Genomic DNA, 18683 nt, shown 5'->3' with positions numbered 1-18683 from the left:
TCTTTCTTCAGCCTACGTTTTCTTACTTATCCATTTATTGTACATCTACCTACTGAACTCTAATCTCTGATCATTAAGGGCATTTGTCTTCTTCAAAGAGTGATCCAGTAGATGGCAGCTGCATGTAAATGTATTCATTGTCTTTTAGGCTACCATCAGCTGTGCCACACCCCCGTCATTGATGCCTCTGTCATTGACTCTGATGACAAGTGGCTCTGCTCAGAGTGTGTGCTAACTTCTATACCTAAGGTACATCTTTTGTTTTGAGTATAAATACATGAAACCTTTAGGTAGTATTGATCATTATTTTGCAGGGCTGTAGTCAAGTCCACCTTCGATCCAGTGTCCAAAGAGGTCCAAGTCAATACCGAAACAGAAAATAGAGTCCTCTTCAAGACCACTTACTTACATAACTTATGTAAAGTGAGAGACAGTACTTCTTCCATTTTAAGATCATAATTTTGCTTTAATTTTCAATTCAATTTTATTTATTGTATCAATTCATAACAGGAGTTATCTTGAGACACTTTACAGATAGAGTAGGTCTAGACCACACTCCAGGACCCAACAGTTCTAGTAGTTTCCTCCAGAGCAAGCAACAGTGCGACAGTGGCGAGGAAAAACTGCCTTTATTATTTGTAATAATCAAAAAGCAAGTGGAGAGTAAAATACTATTTAGACATGAAAGTCCGGAACAAAGTTCATGTTTTTGTTACATTGTAACCCATCCCCGGTCTTGTAACACAAGGAGGGCCCGCCAAAGCTTCTTGTATTTTGTCCGACAGTCTGAACCATCCAAAAAATGCTTTTGCACACTACAAATGAACCGGAGCATGGTTTAGGTTGGTCCGGACCGAGAACCCCTCTTTTAATCGGACCACAATTTGGTCTTTGGATCCAGACCGTGGTCTGTGGGAGGTTCCACAACTCTATTTTTGGTTCAGATCAAACTGAAGGTCCAACAGTCTGGACCAAGTGAGGTAGGTGTGAAAACGCCCTTAGGACATATTATTTACTTCAAATATCAAATGGAAAGGGTTCCATTCTTGAACTTATTACTTGTCCTGAAGAATACATAGTACAAAGTGCTCGCTGACATTGTGTCTGTAGCCAAAATTAAAATGATCGATGCCTGATGATTGAGGCATATAATGCAGCCAGGTGTGGACCGGGCGACCAATCTTGCTGCCTGTTCCAGATGGATTTTGAATTAAACTAAAACCTGTTTTCTGAACAAGCGTGCTTCATCAATGGTTTTGTTTTAAAAGGAGGAAGTTACTTTAGAACAAAAGCATGTAGTGCTCAAGGCCGGACTCAAGTACTACAGCCCTGCTTTTTTTTGTGAGACTCATTATTTGCTCTGCTTTAACAGTAAAGCACAATGGAGACAGGGGCTATAGAGTCCAAGATAATCTTTGGAGTGATTGTCGTATATATCTATGTGTACATAGAGTTATGTTTGGGTAAACATGCTTTTTGTCTGTGCGGTTTACAGAGGGGGGGTGCACATATGAGGGGAGCGTCCGCTAAAGGCTTTCTGCAGCAGCAGCAGCAGCAGCAGCAGAAGAAGAATAATATAGAGCTGCACATGTCCCTCCCATACGTTTTGGACGAACTGGTTTGGAACCAGGGCCACAAGACTAATATCCAGCAGTGCTACTGCTACTGTGGAGGTCCAGGAGAGTGAGTAACATGTTACATACTTTAAAAAAACACTTTTTTATTTTTTTTAAATACCCTGGTACAGCTAACGATTCTCTTTCTTTGAAGTTGGTACCTGAAGATGCTGCAGTGTAATGAGTGTGAGCAGTGGTTCCATGAGGCGTGTCTACAATGCTTACAGATGCCCATGCTCTATGGAGATAGGTACCAATACCACTGTGTTTAGATTTCACAATGGCAGGGGGGTCTGATGAAATTATTTGGACACCTTGAACATCCAGTCAACAGTTTAAGCATCATTTGAAACAATCATTATTAAAAGTTAAAATGACCGACAACAACCTTTAAAAAAATAAATGGAGGTTTAGACTATCTTTGTTTTGTGTTTACTCAGATTTTCTGTCACGCTCTTAAAATATGTCCTGCGGTAACCAACTCATTTTGCAGCATAACAAGACGATATGTTTTTGTGTTTGTGTAACTTCAGGTTTTACCTGTTTATTTGTTCCGTTTGCAATGGTGGACCAGAGTTCCTCAGCCGACTGCCTCTTAGATGGTAGGTAGATCTGAAGATGCACTGTATTTTTAGCTTTGACACAGAAAGCTTCCTTAATCGGTATACTATTTAATAAGCAATGATGTGATTGCCCTTCTTCCCAAAGTAGTTCCTTTTTAGATATGTATCTTATTTGTTTTTGATTTTTACAAAAGCTGTGCCACTGTGCCTTATCGCCTCTCTCAATTCCTGCATTTTCTTTTTAATATTATTTTGGAACCGGAAACACAGCTTTTACTGAACTGTTTCAGGGAGGATGTCACACACCTGAGCCTGTACAACTTGAGTGTGATCCACAAGAAGAAGTACTTTGACTCTGAGATGGACCTGATGTCTTACATCAATGATACCTGGGAGCTGCTGCAGCTGGGGGAGGTGAGGACACTGCTCATTAAGTTACATATGAATATTCATTAACTTGAATTTGTAACGTGCCAGTGATTCTGGACACGCACACACTCTTTTATGTTCTTTTTACAGTAGTTTTTTTTTTAGTTTTCTACTGAACATAAAGACACTTATTGTATTTGTGTAAGTATGTTTTTGATTTGGAACAGGATGTTAGGAATTGGCAACCTGTCGCACCTTAACGGTTTCCAGACTATATCTGCTAAATGCACCAATACATCTCAAGTTAAGTGGAGACTAGAAAACCACATTGTTTGGTTTTTCTTGAGGGTTCATTATTTTTGAATTATCCCTGGCTGCCAGATTAGTTTTTGAAACCATATGGTGTTGATTTTCTGGGTTACCTTTTCTTTCCTATTTGGTGACCTCCCCTCCCCTGTGTCTGCAGCTCGCCAACACTCCCAGATCAGAGCGATATCAATGTGTTCTGGAAGCCTTAAACAACAACAGCAGCATGTAAGTTATCCTTTTACTGGTTAACACTTTCCATAGGCCTAAGTTTTGGGGAGGACGCGGGGGAAATGTCCCCCTCAATATTAATACACATGCATTTGTCCCCGCCATTAAATCCATAAAAGTAGTGGACTATTATTGGACTATTTGAAGGACTGCTAAAATGCGACTTGCAACAATGCCCCTGGTAAAGTCGGTGACAGTAAGCAACCACAAAAACAATGGTTGCCATTATGCATAAAACTAAAAAAGAAGCAGCAGCTATGCATGGATGATAACTATGGAGGAACCAGAAGAAAAAAATGAGTAGAAGGTCTGATATTAAGACATTTTTTTGAAAAAAGAGGTCTCAAAACCCAGTAAATTTAAATGGCAGCTAAGTAATAGTTTTCAAGTTTAGTTTCAGAAGAGTTAATGGAAATTTCAGAAATTGAAACTTATTAAGCCTTTAAATAAACGTGTTCAACATAAACAGGCTTTACGGTGCAATCTGACACCAAATGTTTTCGGCTGCTATTCTCGTATAGCTATTTTCACAATGTCCGATGACTCAGGTGTGAACGCTTCTCTTTAACAAAAGTAGCACACAACAGGAGATGTCTGTGTCTGACGCGTTTTCACTTACTAGGGGTAGAGCGTGCAGGAGGCAGGACAACATTATGATTTCTGCCTGACTATTTTGGAGTCTGCCCTCACCCATGGAAAATCCCAAATCTCATTGTCTCCAGTGAAACATTTTCATTTTCAAACTTTTTCCACCACAGGAGGCAGGGAAAAGGCAGTTGCAAGTGAGTGAAGCAATCAGCAGTATCCCCCTGTCATTTGATGCATGGGTTAAACACTCGGAGATTACATGACCATATTGTAATGGCAGTTTTTTATTTAAAAAAAAAATCTTTTTATTTTTTTTTCTTCTGGAAAGTGGAAGCTCTTGTGTGCTTGCTTCCAGTAATGCCCGGATCATCTGCAGAAGCTGAACAAAGCTTCAGTTTCCTCAGGAGGGTAGAGACGTGGCTTTGGCTGACAATTGGACAGAATGGACTGAACCATTTGGCTTAATGTCACATTTATAAGGCTAAACTCCTCCTAGTGCATTGTAAAAAATAATATAAATAAATCTGTGAATTCATTTTTCAGTGATACACCCAAAAGGTTCTTTGGATAATTTTATTTATTTATATGTCCCATGGCCTGGCTTTCTGAGGCTAATGTCCCTCTGAATACTAGAGAGCTGGGAAATATCTGAATTGTAAACAGAATTTCCTTGAGATAATTAATAACATTGGTGTTTTGTACTAATGGAAAGTCATGTGCAGTTATTGTTTTAAGGCCATCTTTCAGTGGATTTTACCTCCTTGGCTTGGGTTGAGAACTTGCATCTTAAATTGGTTGCACTGTTATATTTGGTCACATGTAAGTTTCAGATCTGTTAAGTCTTGATTTTAGCTAATGGCTTAGTTGGAAATTTCAAAACAGACCATTAATGTACTCAAAAGCACAAGAATAAAACCGTTTTGCTCCATTATGTTGAAATAAGATTTAATGTGTTTTGAACTGTTGAATGGTTAGTGTAGATTTAAAAAAAAGAAGCTTTTTTTGTTTTCCATAATTTAGAAACTTCAACACGTTCTGACTCTTTTTTAATCTGTAGATCATTCTCCTTTAATGTTATCACTGCTGAGTCATCACACACTTAGACATGACTTACTCCTCCCTCTTTAAATGTGCTTGGGGCACCTTTTCATGTCAATTACTATATTTTAAATCATTTAAAAAACCTGGACTTTAGCAGTGATCTTGCAGAAACAAATATAGGCTGTTAATGTCAACTGTCTGCACATTCAAAACATCAAATACCAACAAAATGGATGAGCTATAAATACACACGGAACTGCTGCTTAATGATTTTCACAAAAGCCTGGCTGAATACACTTATCAATAACAGCTAGCAATTAACAGCTAGCTCTAGCAGCTAACCAGGCAAGCAAGCTACCCAGCGGCAAGAACAAGACAGTGTAGGTGAATTAAAACAATGTCTGACTTGAAAACGCATCTTGATGTTACGTAAGGGCCCTGTTCATGTTGTACAGACATATTAATTGCATTGTGTGTCTGTTAAAAGGCACAAAGGCTCTAAAACTTTCCCCGTTAACTGCCGTTTTAGCTCAGTGGAAGCTTGTACACGTAGCTGCAGCTACTCAGTGTTGCATGCACTGATTCAGGTTGTTTTTTTTCCGCATAGTTATAGCGATCAAGATTAACATAAAAATTGGCCGGTATTCTCCTTAACGCTCAAATGTACCTGGGGCGCACCCCCCAGACCCTTGCCTAATTTGTTCCCCCCTCAATACAAAATCTTTGTTTTTGCTGTTAGCCTCAAAGTGTTAAACTATTTATTTATTTTTTACTTTTTGCATTTCGACCTGTCATTACCCTTTCTCATTGTTTCTCTTCCAGGTTCATGTCAGGCAAGGAAGTTAAGAAAAAGAAGCACTTGTTTGGACTGAGGATTCGTTTCCCCCCTGCTCCACCCAACTCTGATGAGCCAACCAGCAGAATTATGGAGAGGGCTTCACATGAGATCACTATCAAAGGATGCAAGTCCACCAAGGCTCTGTCTGGCATGAGGTAAGCTGGAAAACCTACATTTAAAGTTCTTAAGTTAAATGTTTTCAAACTTCTGGGTGGGACATCCACCCATTTATTGTAAGCTCTTGAATTTGAATTGATTGTGTTGGACTGATGGTGGAAAATGAGAAAACTGATAAAACATTCAAAAAAGCAGTGGTTTTAATGCACCATGTAATTTCTTTCATAATTTGTGGGGTGGGTTAGTGATTGTTTTTGGTCTGGGAGATCTTGGTTCAATTCCCACTGCGATACATCAACTAATGTGTCCTTGAGCAAGGCACTTAACACATACAGTGGTGTGAAAAAGTGTTTGCTCATTTCCTGTTCCTTTGCATGTTTGTCACACTTAAGTGTTTTGGAACATCAAATCAATTTAAACAATAGTCAAGGACAACACAAGTAAACACAAAAGCAATTTGTAAATGAAGGTGTTTATTATTAAAAGGTGAAAAAAACTCCAAACCATCATGGCCCTGTGTGAAAAGTGATTGCCCCCTAACCTAATAACTGTTGGGCACCCTAGCAGCAACAACTGCAACCAAGCGTTTGCGATAACGTGCAATGAGGCTTTTACAGCGTCCTGGAGGAATTTTGGCCCACTCATCTTTGCAGAATTGTCCTAATTCAGTTACATTAGAGGGTTTTGAGCATGAACGCCTTTTTAAGGTCATACCACAACATCTCAATAGAATTCAGGTCAGGACTTTGGCTAGGCCACTCCAAAGTCTTCATTTTGTTTTTCTTCAGCCATTCGGTGTGGACTTGCGGGTGTGTTTAGGATCATTGTCCTGCTGCAGAACCCAAGTTTTCGTTCAGCTTGAGTACACGAAGAGATGGTCGACATTTCCTTCAGGATCTCTTGTAGACAGCAGAATTCATAGTTTCTTTTATCACGGCAAGTCTTCCAGGTCCTGAAGCAGCAAAACAGCCCCGACCATCACACTACCACCACCTATTTTACTGTTGGTATATTGTTCTTTTTATGAAATGCAGTGTTCCTTCTACGCAAGATATACTTGGACACACACCTTCCAAAGAGTTCCCATTTTGTCTCATCGGTCCACAGAATGTTGTCCCTAAAGTCTTGGGATCATCAGATGTGTGTGAGAAACGCTTTGATGTTCTTTTTGGTCAGCAGTGGTTTTCTCCTTGGAACTCTGCCATGCAGGGCATTTTTGTCCAGTCTTTTCCTATGGTGGAACATGAACGCTGACCTTAACTGAGGCAAGTGAGGCCTGCATTCTTTGGACGTTTGTGGGGTCTTTTGTGACCTCTTGGATGAGTCGTCGCTGCGCTTTTGGGGTAATTTTGGGCGGCGGCCACTCCTGGAGGTTCACCCTGTTCCATGCTTCGCCATTTGTGTAAATGGCTCTCACTGTGGTTCGCTGGATCCCAGCTTTGAAATGGCTTTATAACCCTTTCCAGACTGATAGATCTCAATTACTTTCTTTCTCAATGTTCCTGAATTTCTTTGGGTCTCGGCATGATGTGTAGCTTTTAAGGATCTTCTGGTGGACCATACTGTGTCAAGCAGCTCCTATTTAAGTGATGCCTTGATTGGGAACAGGTGTGGCAATAATCAGGCCTGGGTGTGGCAGAGAATTGAACTCAGGTGTGGGAACCAACCACAGTTATAGTATGTTTTAACAAGGGGGGCAATCACTTTTTCACTCAGGGCCATGATGGTTTGGATTTTTTTTCACCTTTTAATAATAAACACCTTCATTTATTTACAAATTGCATTTTGTGTTTACTTGTGTTGTCCTTGACTATTGTTTAAATCTATTTAAACAATAGTCTATTGTTGGTTTGATGTTCCGAAAACACTTAAGTGTGACAAACATGCAAAGGAACAGGAAATGAGGAAGGGGGCAAACACTTTTTCACACCACTGTAGTTGATCCAGAGACATGTGACCTCTGACATACAGTTGTGTTCAAAATAATAGCAGTCCAACATCACTAACTTTATAAATCATATTATTTAGTAGAAGTGACATTTCTACATGGCAAATAATTCACTAGTAAGTGTTGTAGAGTCATAGAAAACCAACATACAAACAGTCATGACACGCATGCTACTCATTCTGTGTAATTGAATCTGTAATTAAAAAGGACATGTTGAAAATAATAGCAGCATAATATTGAAGGAGGGAAGAAAGCAAATGTTGTGCATGCCAGTTATAGTGCATTTCACACTCGGCAAAAGGGGTCATTCCAGACATTGCTCTGAGGAACAGCTGACCTTGATTAAAATTGTTTGGCGAGTGGAAAACCTATAAAGAAGTGCAGAAAATGATAGGCTGGTCAGCCAATATGATTTCAAATGCCTTGAAATGGCATCCAAAGCTTGAACGACGTGGGCAAAAACGGTCAACTACCATTGGAATGGATTGAAGAATAGCCAAAATGGCAAAGGCTCAACCAATGATCAGCTCCAGGAATACCAAAGAAGACTTAAAGTTACCTGTGAGTACTGTTACAATCAGAAGAAGACTATGTGAAGCAAAGCTATCAGCTAGAAGCCCCCCCGCAAAGTCCTGTTGCTGAAAAAAAGACATGTACTGAATAGGTTGAAATTTGCCAAAGGACACATTGACTGGCCAAAGGAGAAATGGATTAACATTCTGTGGACTGATGAGAGCAAAATTGTTTTCTTTGGGTCTAGTGGCTGCAGAACGTTTATCCAACCACTGAATTCAAGCCACAGTACACTGTGAAGACAGTAAAGCATGGTGGTGCAAAAATGATGTTATGGGGATGTTTCTCAAAGGGTTGAGTGGTAATACGGTATACCATGGGGTCTTGAAAATAGCAACGGTATCAGTTTCAATACCGTCATTAAAAAAATGCAATGCACTTATATAGGCGACAAGGATTAAATATTAAATATAATTTCTTCAATGCCTAATAATGCGTATGTGTGGTTGTCATCACGTGACAGTGTGAGAGTGAGAGAGGGGGGCATGGCAAGTTGCGCCCCGAGTGACCTGGTCTCGAAGAAGAACACGACTCCTGCAGTTTGGCAGCATTTAGGGTTCCGACCTAATGAGAAGGGAAAGGTCTTTCAGTATTAGTGTTTGGTTTTTGAACGGTGTAGGCACAAGACAACAGTTTGGTGACGCCGTCTGAGCCTTACGTCCTAATTTGTATTTAGTCACGGTAATACTGTATACCATGGTAAAATAAGGAGGAGGTTTGATGGTATCAAAATTTGGATACCGCCCAATTCTAGTTACTCATACTGTGGTGTTGGGCCTATTTATCACATACCAGGGATCTTGGATCAGTTTCAATACATCAAAATACTTGAAGAGGTCATGTTGCCTTATGCTAACGAGGAAATGCCTTTTGAAATGGGTCTTTCAACAAGACAATAACCCAAAACACACCAGTAAGCGAGCAAAGTCTTGTTTCCAGATGAACCAGATTGATGTTATGGAGTGGCCGGCCCAAAACCCGTACCTCAATCCTATAGAACACGTGGGGTGACATCAAAAATGTTGTTTCTGAGTTAAAACCCAGTAATGCAGAGGAATTGTGGAATGTAGTTCAATCTTCCTGGGCTGGAATACCTGGTCACAGGGGCCAGAAGTTGGCCAACTCCATGCAACACAGATGTGAAGCAGTTCTCAGAAATAATGGTTATGCAACTAAATATAAGTGTAGTGATTCAAAGTAAAGCAAACCATTGAGACCATTTTCAGTTTATACAGTAAATGTTTGAGTTTGTCAAGAAAAATACAAATACTGCTATTTTTTTGAACAGCCTAATACTTTTTTTAAAACTTTCTGTAACCTTGATCAATTTTGGTCATGTTTTGATTTGGAATTGAATGTGCAGTGTTCCCAATGCATTGATATTATGGAATTAAAAGCTATTCTGAGGATTTTGAGCATTATTCACTTTTTTAAACACACTGCTATTACTCTGAACACAACTGGATATAGCTATTATAAGTCCCTTTTGGAAATGACATGTAATGTGACTGCTTAACAGTTCTAGTGTTATCAGTGCAGTCATTATTTGTGAAACTGTTGTGAAATGTTATTGTTGCTCTAGAGCTTGCAGTACTTTGACCAATGGCACAGAGAAGAAGAAAAAGAAGAAGAAAAAGAGGAAGCAAGGAGCACATTCTCTGGAGACTCTGACTAAACCACAACACAGTGAACTCTTATCCCAGGTGTGTGTGGGGGGTGTGTGTTTGTGTGTGCGTGTGTGTGTGTGTGTGTGAGAGAGCTGGGTGTGTACATAGTTGTTGGGCGCTGCAGGTATTTTTTTGCCTTCCTATATATAGGTCTGAGCTCTCAAACTGTAACTTTTTCTGGGGACATAGAGAAACTGTTAAATTAAAAGGAAACCCACTGAGAAAAAAAATATTTTTTTGTCTTTGACAGGAAGTAAGAAAGACTTTACCACTGGAGCTCCACACATTGGATCACTTAACCTCTATCAAGTAAGTGGTGAAGCTACCGTACTGTTCAGGCTGCAACTTACCGCTCTTTTCATTTTCTTTTGATCCCATCAGCCCGTGGTGATGCCTTTTTAAAGTGGTTGTTTTGTCCTTAGTATTTGTTTTTTTCAGATTAATTTACTCAGTTGACCGATTAACTTATTGATTCAGTTGCATATACAGTGCGTTAAACTAACTTTCAGCAGCATGTTTCTGTCCTGGGTATAATGTTTTTTTAATCATTTTACTGTCCCCACAACACTAGGACTGAGAGGTCTCTGCTGTCTTCAGATGTGGAATCAATAGGAGCCCTGAGCACCACAGACACTACCTCAACTAGCATTTCAAGACAGTCCAGGTTTGCCTGCTATGGAATTGTAACATTTAACCCTTTTTTATGTTGACAGCTATGGTTCTATGGAGGGCAATGTCAGTCACTCTGTCTGTTGATCCATGGCTTTGGTCCACACTTGTCCTCTAGTGCCACCATGAGGTCGACATTTGTGTTTTTGAGGGAAATGTCTTAAACTGTTGGATTAACATTAAAGGAGAATTCCGGCCAATTTTTACGTTAATCTTGATCAATATGAATATGCATGTACTTTTGATTGAACCCCCCCCCCACCCAAATCTGTGTAGGCCACACGGAGTATCCGCAGCTACGTGTACGAGCTTCCTTGAACTAAAACGGCAGTTGTCTGGGCAGGTTTAAGAGTTCCTTAACAGACACAAAATGCAATTAAAATGTCTGCAACATGATTAGGGCCCTTATGTTACAACAATATGCATTTTCGACTCAGACAGTGTTTAAATTCACCTACCCTGTGTCTATTCTGTCGGTAGCTAGCTTGCCCTGTAAGCTGCCAGTCGCCATCCGATCAATCTGGTGTTGGTGAATAGAAGACTTGGCAGTGTTGATTTAGGTGGTAGATCCCTTAGCCGTGCTAGCAGGCCCGACCGGCATCCTTGCTTCTGATTTTTCCTTGACTTCGTCGCCTCCCACCCCCGAAAACAATCAAGTGAGCGCCCGCCCGTTGCTCAGTAAAAATGGACCTACTTGACGGAATTCATTCACTGCTGGCTACAAGCTAGCAATCAAACACAACAAAGGCTGTCAGTTTATTGTTTCATGGATTTCACAAATTTCAGTATGACACGTTATGCTGTAAAGCGTTTAAATCTGCGCATGCACGACTCACATCTGCACTCTACTCACATCACAGACGACAGCTAGCAGCTTACAGGGCGAGCTAGCTACTGGCAGGATAGAGATAGGGTAGGTGAATTTAAACAATGATTTGGGTCAGGGTTTTTTTTCCAATTGAAATTACATGCATTTTTATGACGATCAAGATTAACGTAACACTTGGCTAGAATTCTCCTTTTAAGTTTGGTAAAAACATTAATGTTTCCCATACATTTTTCTCTGTCAAGTCACAATTTCAATTGATCTAATACTTTATTACAACTACATGCCTTCAAAACTATTTTCCCACATTCCCATCAGCCTCAGCAGTACTTTAGCTTTAGTGCTTATTGGCAAATTAAGATTTTAAACATGGGGAACATTATCTGCTTCTTTTGATTTATAGGTTTAATTAAAAACGGACAGTGACAATAAATATATTGCACCAATGCACAATATCAAATGCAAATTTCCATCTGTTTTCCCCGGGCTTGTATACAGTATAATACAATGCTTTGCCATTGTGAGCATGTAAACATGCTGATTTTAGCATTTATCTCAATGCGCTGCTGTGCCTAAGTACAGCCGCTGTAGACTCTGTTTTTGTTTGCCCTTAGAATCAAAATCAGTTTTTTGACTTCCTCTTTTCCTATCGAACACCCCCCCAGTCTCTGTAGCTCCAGCAAGACCCGCACGACCACCTGCATCATGCCTGTTTCCGCTCCACCCTTGAAAAGGAAACGTGGGCGGCCACGACGGGCCCTGCAGCCCCCCAACCTGAAGATCCCCCCTCCTAGCCATGCAGAGCCAAACCTCTCAGCAACGGAGATGCTGAGCCCACTCCCAGGGCTTCACTCCACAGACATAGTTCACGGCATGGACCCCAACAGCCAGCTCTCCCACCTCAAGAGCTCCATCAGCAGCTATTTCGGAGCAGCAGGGCGGCTGGCGTGCGGGGAAAAGTACAAAGTCCTGGCACGACGGGTCACCCTTGATGGCAACGTGCAGTACCTGGTGGAGTGGGAAGGAGTCACTGCCTCCTAGACTTGTCAGTGTCTCCATCCCTTGTAACTAGTAACCAGCGCCCGCAGGATGTTTCTGGCTGTGCTAAGGACATGCGCTCAGAGCATTAAATGATTTTTGCCTTGGTTTAGTTTAGACTAGACAGGAGCAGGTATTGCCTGTTAAGCGTACTGCAAAGCCTACTGGTCCAGTGCATATTTAAACGCGTCTTTTCCTCGTGTTTAAAGATTACAATTCATTGATAAAGATGAGGCATTGTCATTATACCACACCCTATGTGTTATTATGCTTTTAACTTCCGTTTACGTTAACAACAACCCCTATTTATTCAGGGGGAAACAAGTGATTAGCGCACTGCAACTGTAGGCTTTCAGTGAATCGTTATTGTACCTCAGTTTTAATCCAGTGATGTGCTTTTCATTTCCTGACCAGTTAATCATGAAACTGTAAGCTTTTTTGACAGAATGTAGTTGGTCAGGCATTAAATGGTAAATCTTGGATGATAAGAGAAAAGGGGGACACAAGTTTTTTTTATTTTTTATTATATAAATATATATTTCACATCTACATTCAATGGACAATTGTTTATCATTTATTTTCTTTCCAATGTGGTAAATAAATGTGTCCCCTCCTTCTCTAGACCCAGCTATGAGTACTTCTTGTTGCCTCGGGCAGACATCTCCTTTAGTTTTTTTTTTTTTGTTTTGTTCGTTTGTGAGCAGTTCAGGAGAAACTCAAAACAAAAGCGATGTGCTGCTGCAAGTGTTTCATTTTAAATACAATTATGCTACATTTATTACCACCCCCTTGTACTTTCTCATATTCCTTTTTTTCTGTTAAGCATTTTCTTTTCTTTTTAATTATGATTGAATGTATCTCATTTGGAACCGATAATTGGAGATTTTTAGCTCCTACAATGCAGCATTTTCACCCATGGTAAAGTTCTTAAATCCCTTTTTTATGTTGGCTATAGATCCCAGTTTAAAATTAAATGTGAGATTATGAAAAATGCCATCCTCATAAGAAGTTTGTTTTTCTAGTAGTTTTATTTTTTGAAAGCTCCACCGCCTTCAATCTAAATGCATAGCCTTAAACACCTGATTTGAAATTGATTAAAATAACTGTTGACTGAAATCCTTAAGGACCTATTTAGTTTTTACTTTATGTAATGTGATGGTTATTAAAATAAAGTGCTGCATAAGATGAATGTTGTATACCCAGTTACCATAATTAAGATTTTTTTTTTTTCTGTTCTGCCTATGCAAGTTAGTCCTGGATAAACGTGTTGTTCAGTCATGTAATTGGACCATGCGGCTTGATAAAGGGGAGCTTCAGCATTATTCTTGTGATGATTGGAATCAGTCATTAATTTGTCTGTGTGATGGGTGCAAAAATGTACTTGGCCTTTTGCTTTTACGGTCCAGTTCACCTTGTAGTCTAACCACTCAGGATATGCCCTAACACATCACTGCATTGGATAGAGCTGCATTTGGAGCGTGACGTTTAGATATAAGTTATTCACTCAGTGTTGGCGATCAGTATTTTTATATCCGGTCCTCCCATTGTCACATTACTTAGGACCATATGTATGTACTGTGTGTAAGTTTCCTTTTTTACGAGAAAAATATTTTGTATTCCATTTTACTGCTACACTTGCTTGTTTAATCTGAGTCAGAAAACAATCACTGGAAAACTAATTTGCTCTGTCATTGCATGAGGTAAATATTCAGTTAGTTCGGCTGTCTATTTTTTGAGATGTTTCTATTTTTTGTTAAAATGGACAGCTTTTTGACATTGATACCTCTTCATTATACAGATGTAGTCAGTTGAAGCTTCTCTCCTCAGCCAGTGTCTCAGCCTACATGTCGCTACCACTGGCTTCCAGCAGGCTTCTGTAGCCAAAGAACATAACTGTAACGTCTGTCTTGTCCTTTTGAGATTCTTCTTTATAACATTTTTATACATCATTATATAGGTTGACATGTAACTTCTGAACCTGTTTTAGTTAAAGGATAAATAAAAGCCAATATTTTGAACCGTTGTGTGGTGTATTCAATGTTTAATTGGTGTCTGTAGTTCAGGGTTTGTAAACATTCGGCCCTAGGGCCAGAACAAGCCCGCCAAAGGGTCAAATCTGGCCTGCTGGATGACTAAAGTGTGAAATTTCTAAGTTATTCATTTCAATATTTCTATTTGTCCACCGGGCAGTGTACTGTCCTAATTAGAGTAGCAGGCCTTATGCTGAATATTCTATTATAGACACATGCTTACGTAGGGGCTACACGCTGTCAAGCGTAGGCAACCTTCCATGTAGGAGTCATCAGTGGAAAATTTCTTTATCAAAAAGAGAACTGAAGAGTGCCAGGTTTTCCCCAAAAAATGAACCAGTTCCTATTTCTTCACAGATGTAGCCTAAATGGGAAGCCAGTGTGCTTGGTGTGTTCATGGCACTTTTCAGTGCTCAAGGAATAATCATGATAAAAGAATAATACCAATAATAGTAATAAAGGAATAATATCTGGTACCACTATCAACAAATATCACTTTCTATCCTGACCAGAATACAGATGAAAACTGAGTCAAATTTATAAACATTCTGTTTATCATCTGTCTAGTAATAGATTGGTCAGTATTATTTACACTAAAAGAAGAGGCACATTTTGAGTTCTTACTAATTGATTGTTATACAATGATTGTATTGGTCCAGGCCACTTTAGATCATTAAATTTGGCTGGAGTTAATGTTTCAACCATATACTTGATGATTTCTCCTGAGCCAAAACTGCAGTTATAAATTTGACAGTTCCAGTGAACGCGCCAGTGTTCGCGGTCACTTTCATTGACAACCCTCTCCACCAATCACTTTACACACAGCTTCAGTTTATCCAATCACAAAACGCGTTGCTAAAATGTGGGCGGAGATTACAAATACAAATTGTTCCGGCTACCTTGCCTTCAACTACATATACTGGATAGCCTGGAAAGTTTTAATTTCAGTAGACGTTTCAACTACGAGTATTTAAACCTTCATAGCGACAGTACGATAACATTTTATAGTCCATTCAAAACGTAAACGTTGTCTGTCTGGTCGTTTGGTAACTTATTTGGCTTATATTCGAATGATAACGAGAACTAAGATAGCTAGCCACCTGTTGATATAGCGAGCATCTTTGTTTACATTCAGCGAGCTTAGCTACGCTAGCTGCTAGGCTAGTTGATATGCTGAAACGTTACTATAGCCGTGTTAAAAACGTAAGTATGTTGATGAGCTAACCTCAGTGGCGGGTGTTCTTGACCTTACCAAACATTCACACATGTTGCTTGAGCAAATAAAAGCTAACCTCAGCAAGTCGAGACAAGTTGTTGAATAGCTGAAATTAACATGTAACGTTAATCGTCATCATTAATCTAATGTTTGAGAACGAGAGGAGTTTAACGGAAGATGTGTTCAGTTTGAGGAATCTGCTTCGATTAACGGAGCTTAATCTGCAGAGTGTGGGACAGAAACTAAGGTAAGATAAGTGCATGACATGATGAACTCAGACACACAGTGAACCAGCTACAACACAACTTCTCGCAGTACAGGGTGAACCTACAGCCACCAGGATATAACAAAGAGTTGGTGTACAATGCTGTATTTGACCCCCTCATCTTCCAACTTGATTCCTTCTTCACTGTTTTTTCTATGTCCACCTACAGTCAGTCAGAAGGCCATGAGGACAGTAGTGAGTATGAGCAGCAGAGACCAGATAGCCTGACCTTACAAGACCTGCAGACACCTGATGTTCCTCCATCCCAGTCAGGCTGTGTTTGCCAGGAGAGGCCTCTCAGTGGGACGGCTGAGAGACGTGCTGTTGCTGGCAGTCTCAGCCCACCTTCCACTGACTCTAGGGTGAGAAAGAAGACCTTTCTGAGTAACAAAATAAGAAAACGCCATCCGGACATACTGTACATCACCCATCACATTTTTTTTTTCTCCAGAATATGTGAACTGTATGTGTGCAAGCGCACAAAACCAGTAATCATAACTATTGAAAACATTGTTGTGTGTATGAATTAATCCACCTCTATAGGCTGCGTAGAAGGTATTAACATGGGGTAGCTAAACGATACATAAACCACTATACACACACACACACACACACACACTTTGTTGTGTTGTGAATGAAAATATCAGTAGAACGCATTTCAAGATGTACTGTAACTGTCATTCTTTTTCAAGTGGTCCCTTAACATTCAGCTCAATGTTCAATTTGTTCGATAAAAGAATGATGGAAATTATTTGTTTTAAATTCAACAAGCCTTTTGTTGGTATTTTAGTAGAATACTGAAAGCAGCAGAAATTGCACTTTAATATCTGTTCATTTTTATCGCAACTAATATCATTGTTATGTTATGGCATATATTTCCCTATATCGTGCAGCCCTAATCTGTGTTCTCCCTTCCCGTTCAGTCGGCCTCATTCGAGGCCAGGTCAGTAGAGATGGAGTCTTTCTCTAAAAGGAAGAAGGGCGGCTGCGTGCGCCAGGAGAACGCCTGTCTGAGCGTGCAGGATGAACAGCTCATCAGCAACCTCGATGCCATGCAGTATGAACGGGCCCCCTCCAAGTCGCAGGTAGGACCATCATTCCTTACACGGATGATTTGTGTGAATAAAGGTATTCCAATCTTTAAATGGTATATGTTGTTCTTCTTCATATTTGTGTGCTGCAAATGAGTGTAGCGGGAAGTCTGTGTTCTTTGTTCCAGTGTTTTGTTAAGACATTGGCAAAGGAGATTCTTTTGGTCTGTTGTTTCATCACTCTAATGTTCAGCTCCATTCAATTCAATTTTATTTATAGTATCAATTCATAACAAGTAACTTATTTATAACAACTTATCTCAAGACACTTCACAGATAGAGTAGTTCTAGAACACGCTCTATAATTTACAAAGACCCAACAATTCTATGAATTGCACCCAAGAGCAAGCAGTGTGACAGTAGCGAGGAAAAACTCCCTTTTAGAAAGAAACCTGGGACAGACCCAAGCTCTTGGTAGGCGGAGTCTGACAGGCTGGTTGGGGTTGTAATGAATAGTGGCAATAACAGTCACAGTAAAAGATAATGGACAGGGACTAGAAATAGGGCACTGCACGGCAATACAGGGCACAGCAGGACGTAGCAGGGCACCGCAGAGCGTAGTAGGCTGTAACAGGGCATCGCAGGACATGTAGCAGATATAAATCCACAACAATGACATAATAAGAAATTTATAATATAAATTTACTGTAGTGGATACATCACATTTACTGTATTTTTTTTTTTCTTCAGGTCCTTCTCAGAGGCCCAAAGGTGGGCGTTATAAACAGTGTGGCAGTCAAGAGGGAACACAAACACATTCGTCAGCTTCAAGCAGAGCTGGAGACTCAGGCTGCAGAACTAAAGTAACCCCATGATCTCAACAGAGACATGTGAAGTAGATGTAGATGTTGCTATTTATGTAGTGGTCAAGTGGAAATTGCACTCTTATTTATATAAATTGGATACTGATTTGCTTTATGGATTATGTAATGTGCTATGGGGTACAGTCAATCATTCATACAGTAATTCTAGAATTTTTATATAGACCTTTGACACTATTCCTGTTAATACTCATACTGAGTCATGCTTGATTGTGGCTTTTAATAATTTATCTTGAAACTGTTACACTTACCTCTAATTGAGCCTATCATTAATATCCTAGCAACCTGTCCTTGTCTGTTTCCCAGGGCAGCGGAGCTGAGGGCAGAGTGTAGCCAGGAAGCAGCAGCTCACAGGGACATTTTGGTGGCGACTCTCACCGAGGAGCTGAGCATGCTCAGAGAAGAGCTGGACAACAAGACGGCACTGTGCAAACGGTGATGCCTTTATCTAGGCTTGGCTTACTCACCCAATTTAAATTTATTAGAGTAACAGATTACAGCCCTTCTAAGATTTTAGGTAACAGCATGTATCATATGAAATTGATCTGCTACAACATATTTTGTCTCATAATTGCATTTGCTACCTGTCATATTAAAGGTGCCCTGCCACACATATTTCATTACTTTGTGGTAATGTCTGAAGTTCTACCATGGACTCAGTAACTTGGTTACCTTGGTTACCTTGTTTCAAGCCATTCTAGCATAGGATTGAAAGCCTGCAGGAAGTCTCAGCTCCATTTAGGCCAGTTGTCATTATTATTCAACAAGCTAAGCTGCTTGACTCTGATTGGCGAACAGCTAGCCAATGAGAACCTGGCTATCAGCATCCTTTACCCAACGCCACTGGGCAAGCTCATGAATAGTAATGAG

General features: G+C 40.0%; 2 protein-coding genes across 5 annotated transcripts in view; both read left to right on the top strand.

Moving 5' to 3' along the window:
- mtf2 (metal response element binding transcription factor 2) overlaps window positions 1-14413 on the top strand; it is a 19573-nt gene extending 5160 nt beyond the window's left edge. Inside the window, exons 5-15 of one of the 2 annotated variants that reach the window (XM_032531871.1) lie at window positions 149-249; window positions 1514-1683; window positions 1771-1866; window positions 2150-2218; window positions 2470-2593; window positions 3015-3082; window positions 5537-5707; window positions 9773-9893; window positions 10108-10166; window positions 10429-10521; window positions 12018-14413. In XM_032531871.1, the coding sequence (XP_032387762.1) occupies window positions 149-249; window positions 1514-1683; window positions 1771-1866; window positions 2150-2218; window positions 2470-2593; window positions 3015-3082; window positions 5537-5707; window positions 9773-9893; window positions 10108-10166; window positions 10429-10521; window positions 12018-12393 (1448 nt within the window). In that variant the 3' untranslated portion in view covers window positions 12394-14413. Of the gene's footprint in view, window positions 1-148; window positions 250-1495; window positions 1684-1770; window positions 1867-2149; window positions 2219-2469; window positions 2594-3014; window positions 3083-5536; window positions 5708-9772; window positions 9894-10107; window positions 10167-10428; window positions 10522-12017 lie in introns of both variants that reach the window. The other variant, XM_032531870.1, reaches the window with a different exon arrangement.
- An 883-nt stretch (window positions 14414-15296) lies between these two features.
- Window positions 15297-18683, top strand: part of ccdc18 (coiled-coil domain containing 18) — a 20406-nt gene continuing 17019 nt past the window's right edge. For 2 of the 3 annotated variants that reach the window (XM_032531896.1, XM_032531894.1), the window contains exons 1-5: window positions 15297-15883; window positions 16071-16263; window positions 16825-16986; window positions 17683-17795; window positions 18120-18248. In XM_032531896.1, coding sequence (XP_032387787.1) covers window positions 15783-15883; window positions 16071-16263; window positions 16825-16986; window positions 17683-17795; window positions 18120-18248 — 698 coding nt within the window. In that variant the 5' untranslated portion in view covers window positions 15297-15782. Of the gene's footprint in view, window positions 15885-16065; window positions 16264-16824; window positions 16987-17682; window positions 17796-18119; window positions 18249-18683 lie in introns of all 3 variants that reach the window. The other variant, XM_032531895.1, reaches the window with a different exon arrangement.

This window comes from Etheostoma spectabile, chromosome 12 (assembly GCF_008692095.1).
Source record: "Etheostoma spectabile isolate EspeVRDwgs_2016 chromosome 12, UIUC_Espe_1.0, whole genome shotgun sequence".
Taxonomy (NCBI): domain Eukaryota; kingdom Metazoa; phylum Chordata; class Actinopteri; order Perciformes; family Percidae; genus Etheostoma; species Etheostoma spectabile.
Note: the sequence above shows the minus strand (reverse complement) of the source record. Positions and strands in the feature narration are given on the sequence as shown.